Source organism: Panulirus ornatus, chromosome 58 (assembly GCF_036320965.1).
Source record: "Panulirus ornatus isolate Po-2019 chromosome 58, ASM3632096v1, whole genome shotgun sequence".
NCBI classification, from domain to species: domain Eukaryota; kingdom Metazoa; phylum Arthropoda; class Malacostraca; order Decapoda; family Palinuridae; genus Panulirus; species Panulirus ornatus.
The window spans coordinates 26,562,059-26,586,632 of record NC_092281.1 but is presented as its reverse complement, the minus strand read 5'-3'; the positions used below and the strand labels follow the sequence as shown (position 1 = coordinate 26,586,632).

Sequence of the window (24,574 nt, the reverse complement as noted above, 5' to 3'; positions counted from 1 at the left end):
AACCACCTCACACCACACATTGTCCTCAAACATCTCATTTCCAGCACATCCACCCTCCTGCGCACAACTCTATCCATAGCCCACGCCTCGCAACCATACAACATTGTTGGAACCACTATTCCTTCAAACATACCCATTTTTGCTTTCCGAGATAATGTTCTCGACTTCCACACATTCTTCAAGGCTCCCATAATTTTCGCCCCCTCCCCCACCCTATGATCCACTTCCGCTCCCATGGTTCCATCCGCTGCCAGATCCACTCCCAGATATCTAAAACACTTTACTTCCTTCAGTTTTTCTCCATTCAAACTTACCTCCCAATTGACTTGACCCTCAACCCTACTGTACCTAATAACCTTGCTCCTATTCACATTTACTCTTAACTTTCTTCTTTCACACACTTTACCAAACTCAGTCACCAGCTTCTGCAGTTTCTCACATGAATCAGCCACCAGCGCTGTATCATCAGCGAACAACAACTGACTCACTTCCCAAGCTCTCTCATCCACAACAGACTTCATACTTGCCCCTCTTTCCAAAACTCTTGCATTCACCTCCCTAACAACCCCATCCATAAACAAATTAAACAACCATGGAGACATCACACACCCCTGCCGCAAACCTACATTCACTGAAAACCAATCACTTTCCTCTCTTCCTACACATACACATGCCTTACATCCTCGATAAAAACTTTTCACTGCTTCTAACAACTTGCCTCCCACACCATATATTCTTAATACCTTCCACAGAGCATCTCTATGAACTCTATCATATGCCTTCTCCAGATCCATAAATGCTACAAACAAATCCATTTGCTTTTCTAAGTATTTTTCACATATATTCTTCAAAGCAAACACCTGATCCACACATCCTCTACCACTTCTGAAACCACACTGCTCTTCCCCAATCTGATGCTCTGTACATGCCTTCACCCTCTCAATCAATACCCTCCCATATAATTTACCAGGAATACTCCACAAACTTATACCTCTGTAATTTGAGCACTCACTCTTATCCCCTTTGCCTTTGTACAATGGCACTATGCACGCATTCCGCCAATCCTCAGGCACCTCACCATGAGTCATACATACATTAAATAACCTTACCAACCAGTCAACAATGCAGTCACCCCCTTTTTTAATAAATTCCACTGCAATACCATCCAAACCTGGTGCCTTGCCGGCTTTCATCTTCCGCAAAGCTTTTACTACCTCTTCTTTGTTTACCAAATCATTTTCCCTAACCCTCTCACTTTGCACACCACCTCGACCAAAACACCCTATATCTGCCACTCTATTATCAAACACATTCAACAAACATTCAAAATACTCACTCCATCTCCTCATATCACCACTACTTGTTATCACCTCCCCATTTGCGCCCTTCACTGAAGTTCCCATTTGCTCCCTTGTCTTACGCACTTTATTTACCTCCTTCCAGAACATCTTTTTATTCTCCCTAAAATTTAATGATACTCTCTCACCCCAACTCTCATTTGCCCTCTTTTTCACCTCTTGCATCTTTCTCTTGACCTCCTGTGTCTTTCTTTTATACATCTACCACTCACTTGCATTTTTTCCCTGCAAAAATCGTCCAAATGCCTCTCTCTTCTCTTTCACTAATAATCTTACTTCTTCATCCCACCACTCACTACCCTTTCTAATCAACCCACCTCCCACTCTTCTCATGCCACAAGCATCTTTGCGCAATCCATCACCGATTCCCTAAATACATCCCATTCCTCCCCCACTCCCCTTACTTCCATTGTTCTCACCATTTTCCATTCTGTAATCAGTCTCTCCTGGTACTTCCTCACACAAGTCTCCTTCCCAAGCTCACTTACTCTCACCACCCTCTTCACCCCAACATTCACTCTTCTTTTCTGAAAACCCATACAAATCTTCACCTTAGCCTCTACAAGATAATGATCAGACATCCCTCCAGTTGCACCTCTCAGCACATTAACATCCAAAAGTCTCTCTTTCGCGCGCCTGTCAATTAACACGTAATCCAATAACGCTCTCTTGCCATCTCTCCTACTTACATACATATACTTATGTATATCTCTCTTTTTAAACCAGGTATTCCCAATCACCAGTCCTTTTTCAGCACATAAATCTACAAGCTCTTCACCATTTCCATTTACAACACTGAACACCCCATGTATACCAATTATTCCCTCAACTGCCACATTACTCACCTTTGCGTTCAAATCACCCATCACTATAACCCGGTCTCGTGCATCAAAACCACTAACACTAGTATATGAATAAATAAATAGAATGATAGTAGAGAATTTTTTGAGAGATGCAGCCACATGAATGTAAAACTTCCTCCCTATACAGTACAAATATGTAATTACATACATGCTTACACACACACACACACACACACACACACACACACACACACACACACACACACACACATATGCATGCATGCACATGTCAGGAGTATTCATATTTAGTAGTCTAGATCAGTCAATTTAGTTTAGCTTTAACATTGCTGTGGTCAATGATTTTATTGTTTCTTTTGACAGATTTGGGAATAGGTGGTGAAGGTTGTAGAAAAACGAAAACAAAGACCTGGGTAGGTAAACACGTCACTGGAACAGCAAAGACAGAGCTTCATACCGTCCTTGTTGAGCGAGGTCTCTCATGGTCAGAAGTCTTAGAAAAATGGGCTGAGCTCTCAGGGGATTTAGAAGGATTTTACCTTTCGCATCAGGTATGTAGCCCCAATTCTTTTTTGAAGTATATAGTTTTAGATATGTTTGTCTTAAGTGTTTGATAACCTTTCATTCATTTAAAGAGAAGAGTCCAGCACAGAATATCAAATTGTTGGTTACACAGTCTTCTAGAAGACTCAAGCTCAGGGATTCCAGTTGTTGGTCATAGAACATCGTATTACTTATGTATAACAGTCTCCTCATGTTAGAAGAGTCACCTAATGTATAGTCCTGTTACTTAATGTATTATCCCTTTACCAACATCTGATAGAAGCTACAACCTCCTCTTAGCATTCCTTCTCCATATGTGATTCTAGCAACTCCTCATCATCATCAAAGCCAACATTTTTTGCCATTTTCATAGTGTATGCAAGCATTCATGATACTTTGGTATTGACATTAAAACCCTCGAACCCAAAAGAAACTGAAGGCAAAGCTTTTGCCGCACCCAATCGTACAAACACTGGTGATTTCTTTGTAGGCTCATCGATGATCTTGATGGCATGTCAGATGTTGAAGGACTTCTGGGATTCTTTTACATTCATTTGGTCATTCTTTGTAGCCTTCACAAGCTTTGCAAATGCTCTGTGGAAATAATAGGGCCTCTTTGAAACAGTATAGGGCAGAAGAAAGAACAATTTGATGTTCTTTCTAAGTTGCTGCATCAAAGGTCACTGCCAAGAATATTACTAGTAAGGAGAATCTTGAAACATGTTCTCCTTCACCTCTACATGGAGCTTTGCAGCAAAATGATTATGGAAAACTTTGCCTGTTATCTACCTTTTCAGATTAGAATGATTAGATTTTCAAATGTTGTATCACATATCCCTTAAGAGCCCAGGGGTTTTGTAAATGGCAGACCATTAATTGTTTAAGCTTGCAGTCACCTTCAAGCGTTGTCCCTCACAAGCATTGTGCGGCGATGCATGCCAGCTTTGGATCCTGGTGTAGTCTTCTCTTCATAGGGAATGGACATTCTTGGAGGCATTCTCTTCCAAAAGAATCTGGTCTCATTCACATTGATTGATAATCTATTTAGGAGAATTCCTACCTTCCTCAGTAATGGTCATGAGGGATCCCAGAAAATTTTTGGCAGCAACATCAGTGGAAGCAACTTGCAAGACATTTTGATGTAATTATGGCATTTTTTGAAATTCACAAACCAACCAGGACTTGTTTGAAATTTCTTCACTGCTCTATGTTCTGCTGCTTATCACCATATATACTCTGGGCATTTGCTTGTATCACAGGCATCCTGACAGGAACATTTTCTTAAGTATGTTGTTTGGCACATATGCTCAACATTCGTTCCTTTCTTCCCACAATCGAACATTAGGAATATGTGGTCTTAGATGAGCTGATTAATGCCCAACTTTTGGCAGTCTCCTTGACCTCATCTGCACTATCATGAATATGCCATAGAATAGATTCATTAAGTCCAGAGGCATGCTTAGTATCAGCTTTTCATTTAACCTCTCACATAGTATTTGAGCACACTCATTTTAACCTCACTGATGATGGCTTTGTGCTTTTTAGCACAACAGGCACTGGGAAAACTTAAAAGATGCTCTGATGGCACCATGCAAGGGGCAAAATAGATTATATGTATTGTATACTGCAGCACAAATTATTGTAGAAAATCTGTGACTGTAGACTGTATCCATGTCATGCATGCATTTGCTTGCATGGCACTGGCAGCGCCTCACCACTGCACTACCAGCCCAATGATGATTGCATTATCCTAAACTTAAAAAGGGTGTGTATGGTCTATGTGCGTTCTTTTAAAAATGAAGTAGATCAGATGTGTAGATGGTGAGTTCCACATATATGGGTCAGACATTTACCCATTTCCATTCCATTGGCAGTTTGCCTCTCTCCAGTGACATATAGAGTAACTACACCCATCTTTAGCACATATGATGAAATTTCATTAGGACCATGAGCCTTGTATGATATCTGAAACTTCACTGTTCCATCCACTGGTGTTAGGGTAATAGTGTTTTCCACTGTGAAAAAGTTTTTGAACTTGTTATTCAGTTCTTCACATGTACTTACATCATCCTTTACAAAATTTCCCTGGATCCCTAATCTTGATCAACTGCTCCTTAACTGACAACTGATTCCTGATGAATTAATGGAAAAGTTTTAGATTTTCACCTGCCTCATTCACAATACTCTTCTCAGTTCCTTCCTTTACTATCCTGCTGTACTCATTCTGTGTAAATCCTGGCAGGCTAGAGTGCTGTCTGTGTCTTTGTTACTGCACATCTTCTTAAAGCTCCTTTGCTTTTCAACATCTTTTATTAAACTATTTTGTCATCTTTCTTACCATACCCCCCTCCGTATTTAAAGCTTGATGATACAGTGCTGGTGGCTGATTCGAGTGAGAAACTCCAGAAGCTGATGACTGAGTTTGGTAAAGTGTGTGAAAGAAGAAAGCTGAGAGTAAATATGAATAAGAGCAAGGTTATTAGGTACAGTAGGGCTGAGGGACAAGTCAGTTGGGAGGTAAGTTTGAATGGAGAAAAACTTGAGAAAGTTAAGTGTTTTAGATATCTGGGAGTGGATTTGGCAGTGAATGGAACCATGGAAGCAGAAGTGAGTCACAGGGTGGGGGAGGGGGCAAAAGTTCTGGGAGCCTTGATGAATGTGTGGAAGGTGAGAACAATATCCCCGAAAGCAAAAATGGGTATGTTTGAAGGAATAGTGGCTCCAACAATGTTATATGGTTGCAAGGCATTGGCTATAGATAGGGTTGTTTAGAGGAGGGTGGATGCATTGGAAATGAGATGTTTGAGGACAAAATGTGGTGTGAGATGGTTTGATCGAGTAAGTAATGAAAGGGTAAGAGAGAAGTGTGGTAATAAAAAGAGTGTGGTTGAGAGAGCAGAAGAGGGTGCATTGAAATGGTTCGGTCACATGGAAAGAATGAGTGATGAAAGATTGACAAAGAGAATATATGTGTCAGAGGTGGAGAGAATGAGAAGTGGGATACCAAATTGGGGGTGGAAGGATGGAGTGAAAAAGATTTTGAATGATAGGGGCCTAAACATACAGGAGGGGGAAAGGCATGCAATGAATAGAGTGAATTGGAACGATGTGGTATACTGGAGTTGACGTGCTGTCAATAAATTGACCCAGGGCATGTGAAGCATCTGGGGTAAACCATGGAAAGTTTTGTGGAGGGTGGATGTGGAAAGGGAGATGTGGTTTTGGTGCATTACACATGACAGCTAGAGACTGAGAGTGAATGAATGTAGCCTTTGTTGTCTTTTCCTAGCACTACCTCACTCATGTGCGGGGGGAGGGGTTGTCATTTCATGTGTGGCAAGGTGGCAATGGAAATGAATAAAGGCAGCAAGTATGAATTATGTACATGTGTATATATGTATATGTTTGTGTATGTGTATGTTGTGTATGGTTGCGAGGCGTGGGCTATGGATAGAGTTGTGCGCAGGAGGGTGGATGTGCTGGAAATGAGATGTTTGAGGACAATGTGTGGTGTGAGGTGGTTTGATCGAGTAAGTAATGTAAGGGTAAGAGAGATGTGTGGAAATAAAAAGAGCGTGGTTGAGAGAGCAGAAGAGGGTGTTTTGAAATGGTTTGGGCACATGGACACAATGAGTGAGGAAAGATTGACCAAGAGGATATATGTGTCGGAGATGGAGGGAACGAGGAGAAGTGGGAGACCAAATTGGAGGTGGAAAAGATGGAGTGAAAAAGATTTTGAGTGATTGGGGCCTGAACATGCAGGAGGGTGAAAGGCGGGCAAGGAATAGGGTGAATTGGATCGATGTGGTATACCGGGGTTGACTTGCTGTCAGTGGATTGAATGAGGGCATGTGAAGTGTCTAGGGTAAATCATGGAAAGCTGTGTGGGGCCTGGATGTGGAAAGGGAGCTGTGGTTTCGGGCATTATTGCATGACAGCTGGAGAGTGAATGTGAACGAATGGGGCCTTTGTTATCTTTTCCTAGCGCTACCTCGCACACATGAGGGGGGAGGGGGATGGTATTCCATGTGTGGCGAGGTGGCGATGGGAATGAATAAAGGCAGGCAGTGTGAATTGTGTGCATGGGTATATATGTATGTGTCTGTGTGTGTATATATATGTTTACATTGAGATGTATGGGTGTGTATGTTTGCGTGTGTGGACGGGTGTGTATATACATGTGTATGTGGGTGGGTTGGGCCATTTCTTTCTTCTGTTTCCTTGCGCTACCTCGCAAATGCGGGAGACAGCGACAAAAAAAAAAAAGTTTGTATGTGTATATATATGTATATGTTGAAATGTATAAGTATGTATATGTGCGTGTGTGTGGATGTGTATGTATATACATGTGTATGTGGGTGGGTTGGGCCATTCTTTGGTCTGTATCCGTGGACTACCTCACTAATGCGGGAGACAGCGTCAAGGTATAATGAATAAAAAGTCAAATAGAATAACATATTATCCCTTACAATCTTGATCTACACAAAATTTTAACATCATTGCCTCTTTCACAGGTGCGAAATAACAAGAAGACTGCTGTACTAGCAGTTTTGGAGCCATCTCCTGCTAACAAAAAACGCGAAAAGAATGCAAGAATGTTCATTCTTTACCGACCCAACACGGGGATGCAGATGAAGCAGGAAACATATTCTGACCTTAAAAAGAAGTACAAGAAAGTAACTCCAGATGAAGCTCAGGAACACTGGGAGGAACAGTTTAAAGCATCTAGTCACATATGCTCGCATGCATATTGGTGAGTTGTCCTTTTTTGATTGACAGTGCAAGTAAGTACTCTACTGTCATGCTGTTCTCCACATTTTGAATTTATTATTTGTATTTTTGCACTCACCTAACTTATCCCTATTATAATATTCCTAGAAATGAAAGTAAACTCGGTATTTCATGGGCTAGATAGTTGGGAACTCGGTAAGAATTCTGTCTCCTTCAGTTATACAACTGTTATAAACTTGGAAAGTTAGCAAAGAGAATTTTGTCAAAAAAAAAATGCAAGAAAAATGCAATTTACTGTATCTTTTATCAATTATATGTTGAATGTTTTTAATTAGAGATGATCACTAATGCTTGGTGAGACTTTCATACGTTTCACCTATCATGTCCTGTGTAGGGACCTCTTGATTTACGCAATAGTTGCATTCTTAAAAAAGATCGCTGGGGTAAACCATGAAAAAGGTCAATGGGGGCCTGGATTTAGAGAGGGAGCTGTGGTTTCAGTGCATTGCACATGACAGCTAGAGACTGAGTGTGAATAAATGTGGCCTTTTTGTCTGTTTTCCTGGCGCTACCTAACTGAAGCAGGGGGTAGCGATGCTATTTCCTGTGGGACAGGATAGCGCCAGGAATGGATGAAGGCAAGCTAGTATGAATATGTATACATGTATGTGTATTTATTTATTTATTTATTATACTTTGTCGCTGTCTCCCGCATTAGCGAGGAAGCGCAAGGAAACAGACGAAAGAATGGCCCAACCCACCCACATACGCGTATACACATACACATCCACACACGCATCTATAAATACCTATACATCTCAAGGTATTCATATATATATACTCGCACAGACATATACATATATACACATGTACATAATTCATACTGTCTGCCCTTATTCATTCCCATCGCCACCCAGCCACACATGAAATGACAACCCCCTCCCCCCACATGTGCATGAAGTAGCGCTAGGAAAAGAAAACAAAGGCTACATTCGTTCACACTCAGTCTCTAGCTGTCATGTGTAATGCACCGAAACCACAGCTCCCTTTCCACATCCAGGCCCCACACAACTTTCCCTGGTTTACCCCAGATGCTTCACATACCCTGGTTCAATCCATTGACAGCACATCGACCCCGGTATACCACATCGTTCCAATTCACTCTATTCCCTTGCATACCTTTCACCCTCCTGCATGTTTAGGCCCTGATCACTCAAAATCTTTTTCACTCCATCTTTCCACCTCCAGTTTGGTCTCCCACTTCTCCTCCTTCGCTCCACCTCTGACACATATATCCTCTTTGTCAGTCTTTCCTCACTCATTCTCTCCATGTGACGAAACCATTTCAAAACACCCTCTTCTGCTCTCTCAACCACACTCTTTTTATTACCACACATCTCTCTATTACCCATTCATTACTTACTCGATCAAACAACCTCACACCACATATTATCCTCAAACATCTCATTTCCACCACATCCACCCTCCTCCGCACAACTTTATCTATAGCCCACACCTTCCAAAAATATAACATTGTCGGAACCACTGTTCCTTCAAACATACCTATTTTTGCTTTCCGAGATAACATTCTCACTTTCCACACATTTTCCAACACTACCAGAACTTTTGCCCCCTTCCCCACCCTATGACTCACTTCTGCTTCCATGGTTCCATTGACTCCCAGATCCACTCCCAGATCTCTAAGACGCTTCACTTCCTCCAGTTTTTCTCCATTCAAACTCACCTCCCAATTGACTTGTCCCTCAACCCAGCTGTACCTAATAACCGTCCTCTTATTCACATTTACTCTTGACTTTCACACACTTCACCAAATTCGGCCACCAGCTTCTGCAGTTTCTCACCCAAATCAGCCACCAGCGCTGTATCATCAGCAAACAACAGCTGACTCACTTCCCAAGCTCTCTCATCCACAACAGACAGCATACTTGCTCCTCTTTCCAAAACTCTTGCATTCACCTCCTTAACGACCCCATCTATAAACAAATTAAACAACCATGGAGACATCGTGCACCCCTGCCGCAAGCCGACATTTACTGAGAACCAATCACTTTCCTCTCTTCATACTCGGACACATGCCTTACATCCTTGATAAAAACTTTTCACTGCTTCTAACGACTTGCTTCCCCGACCGTATATTCTTAATACCTTCCACAGAGCATCTCTATCAACTCTATCATATACCTTCTCCAGATCCATATATGCTACATACAAATCCATTAACTTTTCTAAGTATGTCTCACATACATTCTTCAAAGCAAGCACCTGATCCACACATCCTCTACCACTTCTGAAACCACACTGCTCTTCCCCAATCTGATGCTCTGTACATGCCTTCACCCTCTCAGTCAATACCCTCCCATATAATTTCCCAGGAATAATCAACAAACTTAAACCTCTGTAATTTGAGCACTCACTTTTATCCCCTATGCCTTTGTACAATGGCACTATGCAAGCATTCCACCAATCCTCAGGCACCTCGTCATGAGTCATACGTACATTAAATAACCTTACCAACCATTTAACAACACAGTCACCCCCGTTTTTGATAAATTCCACTGCAATACCATCCAAACCCTCTGCCTTGCTGGCCTTCATCTTCCGCAAAGCTTTTACCACTTCTATGTTTACCAAATCATTCTCCCTAACCCTCTTACTTTGCACACCACCTCGACCAAAACACCCTATATCTGCCACTTTATCATCAAACACATTCAACAAACCTTCAGAATACTCACTCCATCTCCTAACATCACCACTACTTTTTATCACCTCCCCATTAGCCCCCTTCACTTATCTTCCCATTTTTTCCCATGTCTTACGTACTTTATTTACCTCCTTCCAAAACATCTTTTTATTCTCCCTGGGGATAGGGGAGAAAGAATACTTCCCATGCATTCCTCACGTGTCGTAGAAGGTGACTAAAGGGGATGGGAGTGGGGGGCTAGAAACCCTCCCCCCTTGTATTTTAACTTTCTAAAAAGGGAAACAGAGGAGTCACACGGGGAGTGCTCATCCTCCTCGAAGGCTGAGATTGGGATGTCTAAATGTTTGTGGATGTAACCAAGATGAGAAAAAAGGAGAGATAGGTAATGTGTTTGAGGAAAGGAACCTGGATGTTCTGACTCTGAGTGAAACGAAGCTCAAGGGTAAAGGGCAAGAGTGGTTTGGGAATGTCTTGGGAGTAAAGTCGGGGGTTGGTAAGAGGACAAGAGCAAGGGAAGGAGTAGCACTACTCCTGAAACAGGAGTGGTGGGAGTATGTGATAGAGTGTAAGAAAGCAAACTAGATTGATATGGATAAAATTGAAAGTGGACGGAGAGAAATAGGTGATTATTGGTGCATATGCACCTGGGCATGAGAAAAAAAATCATGAGAGGCAAGTGTTTTGGGAGCAGCTGAGTGAGTGTGTTAGTAGTTTTGATGCAGGAGACTGAGTTATAGTGATGGGTGATTTGAATGCAAAGGTGAGTAATGTGGCAGTTGAGGGAATAATTGGTGTACATAGAGTGTTCAATGTTGTAAATGGAAATGGTGAAGAGCTTGTAGATTAATGTGCTGAAAAAGGACTGGTGATTGGGAATACCTGGTTTAAAAAGAGAGATATACACAGGTATACGTATGTAAGTAGGAGAGATGGCCAGAGAGCATTATTGGATTACGTGTTAATTGATAGGTGCGTGAAAGAGAGACTTTTGGATGTTAATGTGCTGAGAGGTGCTACTGAAGGAATGTCTTATCATTATCTTGTGGGGGCGAAGGTGAAGATTTGTAGAGGTTTCCAGAAAAGAAGAGAGAATGTTGGGATGAAGAGAGTGGTGAGAGTAAGTGAGCCTGGGAAGGAGACTTGTGTGAGGAAGTACCAAGATAGACTGAATACAGAATGGAAAAAGGTGAGAACAAAGGACGTAAGGAGGAATGGGATGTATTTAGGGAAGCAGTGATGGATTGCGTAAAAGATGCTTGTGACATGAGAAGCGTGGGAGGTGGAAAGATTAGAAAGGGTAGTGAGGATGGAGAAGTAAGATTATAAGTGAAAGAGAAGAGAGAGGCATTTGGACGAGTTTTGCAGGGAAATAATGAAAATGAGTGGGAGATGTATAAAAGAAAGAGGCAGGAGGTCAAGAGAAAGGTGCAAGAGGTGAAAAAAAGGGCAAATGAGAGTTGGGATGAGAGATGGTATGTGTATGTATATGTATATATTCATACAATAAAAAGGTGTTTTGGAAGGAGGTAAATAAAGTGCGTAAGACAAGGGAGCAAATGGGAACTTCAGTGAAGGGGGCTAATGGGGAGGTGATAACAAGTAGTGGTGATGTGAGAAGGAGATGGAGTGAATATTTTGAAGGTTTGTTGAATGTGTTTGATGATAGAGTGGCAGATACAGGGTGTTTTGGTTGAGGTGGTGTGGAAAGTGAGAGGGTTAGGGAAAATGATTTGGTAAACAGAGAAGAGGTAGTAAAAGCTTTGCGGAAGATGAAAGCCGCAAGGCAGCAGGTTTGGATGGTATTGCAGTGGAATTTGTTAAAAAAGGGGGTGACTGTATTGTTGACTGGTTGGTAAGGTTATTTAATGTATGTATGATTCATGGTGAGGTGCCTGAGGATTGGCGGAATGCTTGCAAAGTGCCATTGTACAAAGGCAAAGGGGATAAGAGTGAGTGCTCAAATTACAGAGGTATAAGTTTGTTGAGTATTCCTGGTAAATTATATGTGAGGGTATTGATTGAGAGGGTGAAGGCATGTACAGAGCATCAGATTGAGGAAGAGCAGTGTGGTTTCAGAAGTAGGTAGGTGGATGTTTGGATCAGGTGTTTGCTTTGAAGAATGTATGTGAGAAATACTTAGAAAAGCAAATGGATTTGTATGTAGCATTTCTGGATCTGGAGAAGGCATATGATAGAGTTGATAGAGATGCTCTGTGGAAGGTATTAAGAATATATGGTGTGGGAGGCAAGTTGTTAGAAGCAGTGAAAAGTTTTTATCGAGGATGTAAGGCATGTGTACGTGTAGGAAGAGAGGAAAGTGATTGTAGGTTTGCGGCAGGGGTGTGTGATGTCTCCATGGTTGTTTGTTTATGGATGGGGTTGTTAGGGAGGTGAATGCAAGAGTTTTGGAAAGAGGGGCAGGTATGCAGTATGTTGTGGATGAGAGAGCTTGGGAAGTGAGTCAGTTGTTGTTTGCTGATGATACAGCGCTGGTGGCTGATTCATGTGTGAAACTGCAGAAGCTGGTGACTGAGTTTGGTAAAGTGTGTGAAAGAAGAAAGTTAAGAGTAAATGTGAATAAGAGCAAGGTTATTAGGTACAGTAGGGTTGAGGGTCAAGTCAATTGGGAGGTAAGTTTGAATGGAGAAAAACTGGAGGAAGTAAAGTGTTTTAGATATCTGGGAGTGGATCTGGCAGCGGATGGAACCATGGAAGCGGAAGTGAATCATAGAGTAGGGGAGGGGGCAAAAATTCTGGGAGCCTTGAAGAATGTTTGGAAGTCGAGAACATTATCTCGGAAAGCAAAAATGGGTATGTTTGAAGGAATAGTGGTTCCAACAATGTTGTATGGTTGCGAGGCGTGGGCTATGGATAGAGTTGTGCGCAGGAGGGTGGATGTGCTGGAAATGAGATGTTTGAGGACAATATGTAGTGTGAAGTGGTTTGATCGAGTAAGTAATGTAAGGGGTAATAGAGATGTGTGGAAATAAAAAGAGTGTGGTTGAGAGAGCAGAAGAGGGTATTTTGAAATGGTTTGGTCACATGGAGAGAATGAGTGAGGAAATGTTGACCAAGAGGATATATGCGTCAGAGGTGGAGGGAACGAGAAGTAGGAGACCAAATTGGAGGTGGAAAGATGGAGTGAAAAAGATTTTGAGTGATTGGGGCCTGAACATGCAGGAGGGTGAAAGGCGTACAAGGAATAGAGTGAATTGGAACGATGTGGTATACCGGGGTCGACGTGCTGTCAATGGATTGAACCAGGGCATGTGAAGCGTCTGGGGTAAACCATGGAAAGTTCTGTGGGGCCTGGATGTGGAAAGGGAGCTGTGGTTTCGGTGCATTATTACATGACAGCTAGAGACTGAGTGTGAACGAATGAGGCCTTTGTTGTCTTTTCCTAGCGCTACCTCGCGCACATGAGGGGGGAGGGGGTTGTTATTCCATGTGTGGCGAGGAGGCGATGGGAATAAATAAAGGCAGACAGTATGAATTATGTACGTATATATATTTGTATGTCTGTGTGTGTATATATATGTGTACAATGAGATGTATAGGTATGTATATCTGCGTGTGTGAACGTGTACGTATATACATGTGTATGTGGGTGGGTTGGGCCATTCTTTCATCTGTTTCCTTGTGCTACCTCGCCGCTAACGCGGGAGACAGCGACAAAGCAAAATAAATATAAATATGTTATGTATTTGTGCGTGTATGGGTGTTTAGAAGTGGTTTGGTCACATGGAGAGAATGAGTGAGGGAAGATTGTCAAAGAGGATATATGTTTCAGAGGTGGAGGGAATGAGAAGTGGGAGACCAAATTGGAGGTGGAAAGATGGACTGAAAAAGATTTTGAGTGATCAGGACCTAAACATGCAGGAGGATGAAATGCATGCAAGGAATGGAGTGAATTGGAACAATGTGGTATACTGGGGTTGACGTGCTGTCAGTGAATTGAACCAGGGCATGTGAAGCATCTGGGGTAAACCATGGAAAGTTTTGTGGGGCCTGAATGTGGAAAGGGAGCTGTGGTTTCGGTGCATTATACATGACAGCTAGAGACTGAGTGTGAAGAAATGTAGCCTTTGTTGTCTTTATCTAGCGCTACCTCGCATGCGTGCGGGGTGAGGGTGGTGTCATTTTATATGTGGCAGGGTGGTGACGGGAATGAATAAAGCCAGCAAGTATGAATTATGTACATGTGTATATATGTATATGTCTGTGTATGCATATATATGTATATGTTGAAATGTATAGGTATGTATATGTGCATGTGTGGACGTTTATGTATAGACATGTGTATGTGGGTAGGATGGGTTATTTTTTCATCTGTTTCCTTGCGCTACCTCGCTAACGCGGGAGACAGCGACAAAGTATAATAAGAAAAAAAATTGATGTGTGTATATGAGTGGATGGGCCATTCTTCATCTGTTTCATGGCACTACCTAACTGATACAGGATATGGCGATCAAGTATAAGAAAGAAAAATCCCCCCTCCAGTTTTTACTTTTCTGAAAGAGGGAACAGTGAAGGGGGCCAAGTGAGGATTTTCCCTCTAAGGCGCAGTGCTCTTTTCTTAATGGTATCTTGCCAATGTGGGAAGTGGTGAATATGTATGAAAAATAGAATGAAAGAATATTTCCCACGTATTCCCTGCATGTCATAAAAGGCGACTAAAAGGGGAGGGAGTGAGAGGCTGGAAATCCTCCCCTCCAGTTTTTACTTTTCCAAAAGAAGGAACAGAGAAAGGGCCCAACTGAGGATTTTCCATCTTTGGCTCAGCCCTCTGTTCTTAATGCTAACTTGCTAATGTGGGAAATGGTGAAAATGTATGAAAGAAAGAAAGAAATGGGTATGTTTGAAGGAATAGTGGTTCCAACAGTGTTATATGGTTGCGAGGCATGGGCTATAGATAGGGTTGTGCGGAGGAGGAGGGTGGATGTGTTGGAAATGAATTGCTTGAGGACAATATGTGGTGTGAGGTGGTTTGATCGAGTAAATAGTGAAAGGGTAAGGGAGATGTGTTGAAATAAAAAGATTGTGGTTGCGAGAGCAGAAGAGGGTGTGTTGAAATGGTTTGGCCACATGGAGAGAATGAGTGAGGAAAGATTGACAAAAAAAGGATATATTTGTCGGAGGTGGAGGGAATGATGAGAAGCGGGAAACCAAATTGGAGGTGAAATGATGGAGTGAAAAAGATTTTGAGTGATTGTGGCCTAAACATGCAGGGGGTTGAAAGGCATTCAAGGAATAGAGTGAATTGTAATGATGTGGTATACCGGGTTCAACATGCTGTCAGTGGATTGAACCAGGGCCCTGGATGTGGAAAGGGAGCCGTGGTTTCGGTGCATTACTCATGACAGCTAGAGACTGAGTGTGAACAAATGTGGCCTTTTTTGTCTGTTTCTGATACTGCCTTGCTGGAGGAGGAGAAGGGGAGGGGGAATTCTATCTCGTGTGACAGGGTGGCATCGGAAAAGGATGGAGGCAGCAAGTATGGATATGTACATGTTTTTTTTTTTTCATTATACTTTGTCACTGTCTCCCGCGTTAGCGAGGTAGCGCAAGGAAACAGATGAAAGAGTGGCCCAACCCACCCACATACACATGTATATACATACACGTCTACACACACACATATACATACCTATACATCTCAACGTATACATATATATACACACACAGACATGTACGTATATACACATGTACACAATTCATACTGTCTGCCCTTATTCGTTCCCATCGTCACCCCACTATACATGAAATGAAAACCCCCTTCCCCTGCATATGCACGAGGTAACGCTGGGAAAAAACAACAAAGGCCACATTCGTTCACACTCAGTCTCTAGCTGTCATGTATAATGTACCGAAACCACAGATTCCTTTCCACATCCAGGCCTCACAAAACTTTTCATGGTTTACCCCAGACACTTCACATGCCCTGGTTCAATCCATTGACAGCATGTCGACCCTGGTATACCACATCATTCCAATTCACTCTATTCCTTGCACACCTTTCACCCTCCTGCATGTTCAGGCCCCGATCACTCAAAATCTTTTTCACTCCACCTTCCCACCTACAATTTGGTCTCCCACTTCTCATTCCCTCCACCTCTGACACATATATCCTCTTTGTCAATATTTCCTCACTCATTCTCTCCATGTGACCAAACCGTTTCAAAACACCCTCTTGTGTTCTCTCAACCACACTTTTTATTACCACAAATCTCACTCACCCTTTCATTACTTACTCGATCAAACCACCTCACACCACATATTGTCCTCAAACATCTCATTTCCAGCACATCCACTCTCCTGCGCACAACTCTATTTATAGCCCACGCCTCGCAACCATATAACATTGTTGGAACCACTATTCTTTCAAACATTCCCATTTTTGCTTTCCAAGATAACATTCTCGACATTTTTCAACACTGCCAGAACTTTCGCCCCCTCCCCCACCCTATGATTCACTTCCACTTCCATAGTTCCATCTGCTGCCAAATCCACTCCCAGATATCTAAAACCTTTCACTTCCTCCAGTTTTTCTCCATTCAAACTTACCTCCCAGTTGAATTGTCCCAGAATCCTACTGTACCTATTAACCTTATTCTTATTTACACTTACTGTCAGCTTTCTTGTTTCACACACTTTACCAAACTCAGTCACCAGCTTCTGCAGTTTCTCACCCGAATCAGCCACCAGCGCTGTATCATCAGCGAACAACAATTGACTCACTTTCCAAGCTCTCTCATCCACAACGGACTGCATACTTGCCCCTCTTTCCAAAACCCTTGCATTCACCTCCCTAACAACCCCATCCATAAATAGATTAAACCACCATGGAGACATCACCCCCCCCATGCTGCAAACAAACATTCACTGAGAACGAATCACTTTCCTCTCTTCCTACACGTACACATGCCTTACATCCTCGATAAAAACTTTACCCTGCTTCTAACAACTTACCTCCCACTCCATATATTCTTAATGCCTTCCACAGAGCATCTCTATCAACTCTATCATATGCCTTCTCCATATTTATAAATGATACGTACAAATCCCTTTGCTTTTCTAAGTATTTCTCACATACATTTTTCAAAGGAAACACCTGATCCACACATCCTCTACCACTTTTGAAACCACATTGCTCTTCCCCAATCTGATGCTCTGTACATGCCTTCACCCTCTCAATCAATACCCTCCCATATAATTTCCCGGGAATACTCAACAAACTTATACCTCTGTAATTTGAGCACTCACTCTTATCCCCTTTGCCTTTGTACAATGGCACTATGCAAGCATTCCGCCAGTCCTCAGGCACCTCACCATGAGTCATCTTTTTCTTTCATACTATTCGCCATTTCCTGCGTTAGCGAGGTAGCGTTAAGAACAGAGGACTGGGCCTTTGAGGGAATATCCTCATCTGGCCCCCTTCTCTGTTCCTTCTTTTGAAAAAAAAAAAGGAATAACCTTACCAACCAGTCAACAATACAGTCACGCCCCTTTTTTAATAAAATCTCTGTTCCTTCTTTTGGAAAAAAAAAAAAATAACCTTACCAACCAGTCAACAATACAGTCACCCCCTTTTTTAATAAATTCCACTGCAATACCATCCAAACCCGCTGCCTTGCCGGCTTTCATCTTCCACAAAGCTTTTACTACCTCTTCTTTGTTTACCAAATCATTCTCCCTAACCCTCTCACTTTGCACACCACCTTGACCAAAACACCCTATATCTGTCACTCTATCATCAAACACATTCAACAAACCTTCAAAATATTCGATCCATCTCCTTCTCACATCACCACTACTTGTTATCACCTCCCCATTAGCCCCATTCACTGATGTTCCCATTTGTTCCCTTGTCTTATGCACTTTACTTACCTCCTTCCAAAACATCTTTTTATCATTTATTTATTTTGCTTTGTCACTGTCTCCCGCGTTTGCGAGGTAGCGCAAGGAAACAGACGAAAGAAATGGCCCAACCCACCCCCATACACATGTATATACATACACGTCCCCACACGCAAATACACATACCCATACATCTCAATGTACTCATATATATACACACACAGACATATACATATATACACATGCACACAATTCACACTGTCTGCCTTTATTCATTCCCATCGCCACCTCACCACACATGGAATAACATCCCCTTCCCCCCTCATGTGTGCGAGGTAGCGCTAGGAAAAGACAACAAAGGCCCCATTCGTTCACACTCAGTCTCTAGCTGTCATGCAATAATGCCCGAAACCACAGCTCCCTTTCCACATCCAGGCCCCACAGAACTTTCCATGGTTTACCCCAGATGCTTCACATGCCCTGATTCAATCCATTTTATTCTCTCTAAAATATAATGATACTCTCTCTCCCCAACTCTCATTTGCCCTCTTTTTTGCCTCTTGCACCTTTCTCTTGACCTCCTGTCTCTTTCTTTTATCTCCCAGTCATTTGCATTATTTCCCAGCAAAAATCGTCCAAATGCCTCTCTCTTCTGTTTCACTAATAATCTTACTTCTTCATCCCACCACTCTACCCTTTCTAATCTGCCTACCTCCCACGCTTCTGCCACAAGTATCTTTTGCGCAAGCCATCACTGCTTCCTTAAATTCAACCCATTCCTCCCCCACTCCCCGTATGTCCTTTGTTCTCACCTTTTTCCATTCTGTACTCAGTCTCTCTTGGTACTTCTTCACACAAGTCTCTTTCCCAAGCTCGCTCACTCTCACCACTCTCTTCACCCCAACATCTCTCTTCTTTTCTGAAGACCTCTACAAATTTTCACTTTCGCTTCCAGCAGTTAATGATCAGACATATGTATATATCAGTGTATGTATACGTATGTTATATGTTGAGATGTATATGTATGCATATGTGTGTGTGTGGGCGTTTATGTATATATATGTGTATGTGGGTGGGTTGGGCCATTCTTTCGTCTGTTAACCTGCGCTACCTCACTTACGTGGGCAAGGGGCAGTTAAGTATGATAATGTTAATACATAAATATATAGCGAGGGGCTAGAAACCCTCCCCTCTTTGTATTTTGACTTTCTAAAAGGGGAAACACAAGAAGGAGTCATGGGGGAGATGTATATGTATGTATATGTGCGTGTGTGGGCGTTTATGTATATATATGTGTATGTGGGTGGGTTGGGCCATTCTTTCGTCTGTTAACTTGCGCTACCTCACTTACGTGGGAAAGGGGCGGTTAAGTATGATAGTGTTAATACATAAATATATAGCGAGGGGCTAGAAACCCTCCCCTCCTTGTATTTTGACTTTCTAAAAGGGGAAACACAAGGAGGAGTCATGGGGGAGTTCTCATCCTCCTTGAAGGCTCAGATTGGGGTGTGTAAATGTATGTGGATGTAACCAAGATGAGAAAAAAAGGAGAGATAGGTAGTATGTTTCAGGAAAGGAAACTGAATATTTTGGCTCTGAGTGGAATGAAGCTCAAGGGTAAAGGGGAAGAGTTGGTTTGGGAATGTCGTGGGGGTAAAGTCAGGAGTTTGTGAGAGGACAATAGCAAAGGAAGGAGTAGCACTACTCCTGAAACAGAAGTGGTGGGAATATGTGATAGAGTGTAAGAAAGTAAAGTCTAGATTGATATGGGCAAAACTGAAAGTGGATGGAGAGAAATGGGTGATTATTGGTGCCTATGCTTCTGGTCATGAGAAGAAAGATCATGAGAGGCACATGTTTTGGGAGCAGCTGAGTTAATGTTTTAGCAGCTTTGATGAACGAGACCAGGTTATAGTGGTGGGTGATTTGAATGCAAAGGTGAATAATGTGGCAGTTGAGGTACATGGTGTGTTCAGTGTTGTAAATGGAAATGGTGAAGAGCTTGTATATTTGTGTGCTGAAAAAGGACTGGTGATTGGAATACCTAGTTCAAAAAGAGAGATTTTTACATAAATATATCTATGTAAGAAGGAGAGATGTCCAGAGAGCGTTATTGGATTACGTGTTAATTGATAGGCATGTGAAAGAGAGACTTTTGGATGTTAATGTGCTGAGAGGGGCAGCTGGAGAGATGTCTGATCTTTATCTTGTGGAAGTGAAGGTGAAGATTTGTAGAGGTTTTCAGAAAAGAAGAGAGAATATTGGGGGAAGAGAGTGGTGAGAGAAGTGAGCTTGGAAAGGAGACTTGTGTGAGCAAGTGCCATTTAGGTAAGCAGTGATGGCTTGCATGAAAGGCTCGAGATGGCTTGCACTTAAGGCTCGAGAAAAGGGTCAGGGAGAATGGTTTGGTGAAAGAGAAGAGATATTGAAAGCTTTACAGAAGATGAAAGCCGGCAGGGTTGCAGGTTTGGATGGTATTGCAGTGGATTTTATCAAAAAACGGGGTGACTGTGTTGTTGATTGGTTGGTAAGGATATTCACTGTATATATGGATCATGGTGAAGTGTGTGAGGATTGGCAGAATGCATGCATAGTGCCATTGTAGAAAGGGAAGGGGATGAAGCTGAGTGTTTAAATTACATAGGCATAAGTTTGTCGAGCATTCATGGGAAATTATATGGGAGGGTATTGATTGAGATGGTAAAGGCGTGTACAGAGCATGAGATTTGGGAAAAGCAGTGTGGTTTCAGAAGTGGTAGATGATGTGTGGATCAGGTGTTTGCTTTGAAGGATGTATGTGAGAAATACTTAGAAAAACAGATGTATTTGTATGTAGCATTTATGGATCTGGAGAAGGCATATGATAGGGTGGAGAGAGATGCTTTGTGGAAGGTTTTAAGAGTATATGGTGTGGGAGGTAAGTTGATAGAAGCAGTGAAAAGTTTTTACCAAGGATGTAAGGCATGTGTACGAGTAGGAAGAGAGGAAAGTGGTTGGTTCCCAGTGAGTGTCGGTTTGCAGCAGAGGTGTGTGAAGTCTCCATGGTTGTTTAATTTGTTTATGGCTGGAGTAATCAGGGAGATGAATGCGAGAGTTTTGGAGAGAGGGGCAAATATGCAGTATGTTGTGGGTGAGAGGGCTTGGGAAGTGAATCAGTTTTTGTTCGCTGATGGTGAGAAACTGCAGATGTTGGTGACTGAGTTTGGTAAAGTGTGCAAAAGAAAAAAGTTGAGAGTAGATGTAACTAAGAGCAAGGTTATTGGGTTTAGTAGGGTTGAGGGACAAGTTGATTGGGAGGTAAGTTTGAATGGAGAAAAACTGGAGGAAGTGAAATGCTTTATATATCTTGAAGTGAATTTAGCAGCAGATGGGACAATGGAAGCAGAAGTGAGCCACAGGATTGGGGAGGGAGCGAAGGTTCTGGGAGAGTTGAAGAATGTGTGGGAGGTGAGAACATTATCTCGGAGAGCAAAGTCCAACATAAAACATATTACAGCTTTTACTAGGGATTCTGTAAACACAGATCTCAGAATTTTCTTGCGAGTTTGTGATTGAGATATTTTTTATGGTGTTTTTATTTGCTGAAAGCTATATTTACATTAAAGGAGTTAAGCAACCTGGGAAGTAATGTAAAATTATCACTGAAAGGGAGAACGAAAAGATTCTTGTTATCAAGGGTAGGATTAGGTTTACAAAATAAGTTCTTTGCCAACTGAAGGGATTTATCAATGAAAGGTATAGGATATTTTAACTTGGTTCCAATAGAGTATATCTTCTCAAACTCATCATCAGTAAATTCCAGACTGTATATGTGTATTGCCCTAAGGAACATCGACTGGAATGATGATGATTTAACTCCATCCTGTTGATGTGAGTAATAATGAATATAAGAACAAACATTTTTTTTTATATGCTACCCTAAAACATGTTTCTATCCCTGTGGATCATGCAATCAAACAATGGGAACATACAATTATTTTCCACTTCAACAGTAAACTTTATAGGTGCGAAATTGTTAAATAAAGGGAGAAATGCTCGTAAATTTTCTTTTGTTGGCCAAACACAAAGAACATCATCAACATACCTAACTAAAATGGCCTTAGAGAGTAAAATATCCCTTAGTAATTTTGTTTCATAGAATTCTATGTAAAGTTTTCTTAACACTAGTTAAAAGGGTTACCCATCACCCATCGCCTTATCAAATTTCTGAGCATAATATTCTTGATTAGATTGAAATGCACAGTCTTTTATACACAATTTTATCAATTCAATAAACACAGAATGTGAAACAGGTAAATGTTGATGATGGCCTTTGTGTTTGGCCAACAAACAAAAAATTACAAACATTTCTCCCATTACTTAAAAATTTAGTACTTTCTATCAGCTTTATTGTGGAAATGGAAAATGATTAGATGTAACCATTTTTAGATTGCATGACCCATAGGGATAGAAAATTTTTTAAGTTTAGCATATGCAGAAAACCCACCAGTGTTTGTCCTTACATTCATTATTACTCATCTCATCATGACGGAGTTAAACCATCATCATTCCAGTTGATGTTCCTTAGGGCATTACATATATGCAGTCCAGAATTTATTGATGGTGAGTTTGAGCAGTTATAGTCTGTTGGATCCACGTTAAAGTATCCTAGATGTTTCATTGACAAATTCCCTAAGTTGGCAAAGAAATCATTTGATAGAGTTAAACCCAAACCTCTTGATACCAAGAATCTTTTAGTTGTCCCTTTAAGTGATAATTATACATTACTTCCCAGGTTATCTGAATCCTTTGATGTAAATGTAACCTTCAACAATAACAACACTGTAACGAATATCTTAATCAAAATCTCACCAGAAAATTCTGCAGGCTGTGTTTACAGAATCCCTTGTAAAAACTAATATGCTTTATGTTGGGCAGACTGGTGATAGAAACAGAACAAATGCTTTGTTTGATTATGTTAGAAATTATGACCATTGTATTGACTGGAGTAATGCTAATTCAGTTATTAACTGTAACTCCTTTACCACAAGAAATATCATTGAATCTTTTATTATTGAATATTAGATACACAAAGAATTGTAACATTGATAGCTTTGTTGTAAGCAAAACTTGGTTTTATACATATACTAGATCATGCGCACCGCCGTGACCTCTTATAACATACATATGTACATATTCATACTTGCTCATCTTCATCCATTCCTGTCATCATGCCACACCACAGAAAACAGCCTTACCATCCCCTGTATCAGCAAGGTAGAGCTAGGAAACAGACAAAGAAAGGCCACACCTACTCACATCCCAAGGTAACATCAGGAAATGGATGAAGAAAGGTCACTTCTGCTCATATGCATACGCAGTCTGTTATGTGTAATGCATGGAAACCGCAGCTCCCTATCCATAGACAGGCCCTACATACATATTACTTATACATATTACATCTTTTCTCTTTTATCACAAAAGACCCTATCCCTTTTCCTTGAACCTTATAATAGAAAAACTATCTTTAGGGTGTACATAGGAAAACCTCATTAAACTTTTAATTTTACTGCAGTTTTTCTCTTTTTTTAACCAGAATTTTGATAGCTGAGACTTGTATCAGAAAAAGCAATTTTGATGTGATTCCTTAATTTTCTAGGCAAGGTAACTGTCGTCGTGTGAATAGTGGATTGGAGTGTGAGACAGGCTTGCGGCGACGAACATACCATGTCTTGTGTGGCTTGGTGTTAAATGTTTGGGGAAGAGTGGAAGATGTTCTCTCATCTGCATTGCACTCTCATTCTTCTCCCAGGATGCAGGTTGTACGTCTCAAGACCCATGATGGCATTAAGCTGGTCGGTGAGTGTATTTGATTTTCTTATCAATGTATAATTTTTAAAGCTTTCTGTTGGGAAATTTAAAACACCTCTTCGTACTTTCAGAATTTCTCAGTTATCTAACTTCTTTTATTTCATAATGCATTTTATCACCTTGGTTGTATTGATAGGTAGGTAATTCATGATTAGAGAAAGTAAAGAGATTTAGTAGAAAAAGTTATAGATCATCACCCAGCGAAAAGAGAAATAATTGGAAGAAAGTTTTTTACGTCATTTGCTGGCGGGTTTTATACATCACTTTATGTATTTTACTGTTCACTATGGCTTGGGTATACAGGATGAAAATTCTTGAATTGGCCACCCCTGCTTTAAGGTGAAATATATAGCCATTCATATATCCTTTATATTTTTGCCAGATGGTAGAGGCTAGATTTTTTCATACACTAAATGGTTTGTGTATAGATGTTGAGGAGGTACAAGGTCTTCATACACACAATGTGTAATAATTTGTGAAGCTGAGACTCACTTATATGATAATAAATGTTATTGATGAAAATCCTTAATCATTTTTATTTTTTTTTTATTATACTTTGTCGCTGTCTCCCGCGTTTGCGAGGTAGCGCAAGGAAACAGACGAAAGAAATGGCCCAACCCCCCCATACACATGTATATACATACGTCCACACACGCAAATATACATACCTACACAGCTTTCCATGGTTT

The 24,574-nt window shown here is 41.3% G+C and overlaps 1 protein-coding gene across 2 annotated transcripts in view; it reads left to right on the top strand.

Moving 5' to 3' along the window:
- Positions 1–24,574, top strand: part of sno (strawberry notch) — a 468,152-nt gene that overhangs the window by 432,095 nt on the left and 11,483 nt on the right. For both annotated transcript variants that reach the window (XM_071695604.1, XM_071695603.1), the window contains 3 exons: positions 2,543–2,730; positions 7,237–7,475; positions 23,674–23,873. In XM_071695604.1, coding sequence (XP_071551705.1) covers positions 2,543–2,730; positions 7,237–7,475; positions 23,674–23,873 — 627 coding nt within the window. The remainder of the gene's footprint in view (positions 1–2,542; positions 2,731–7,236; positions 7,476–23,673; positions 23,874–24,574) is intronic.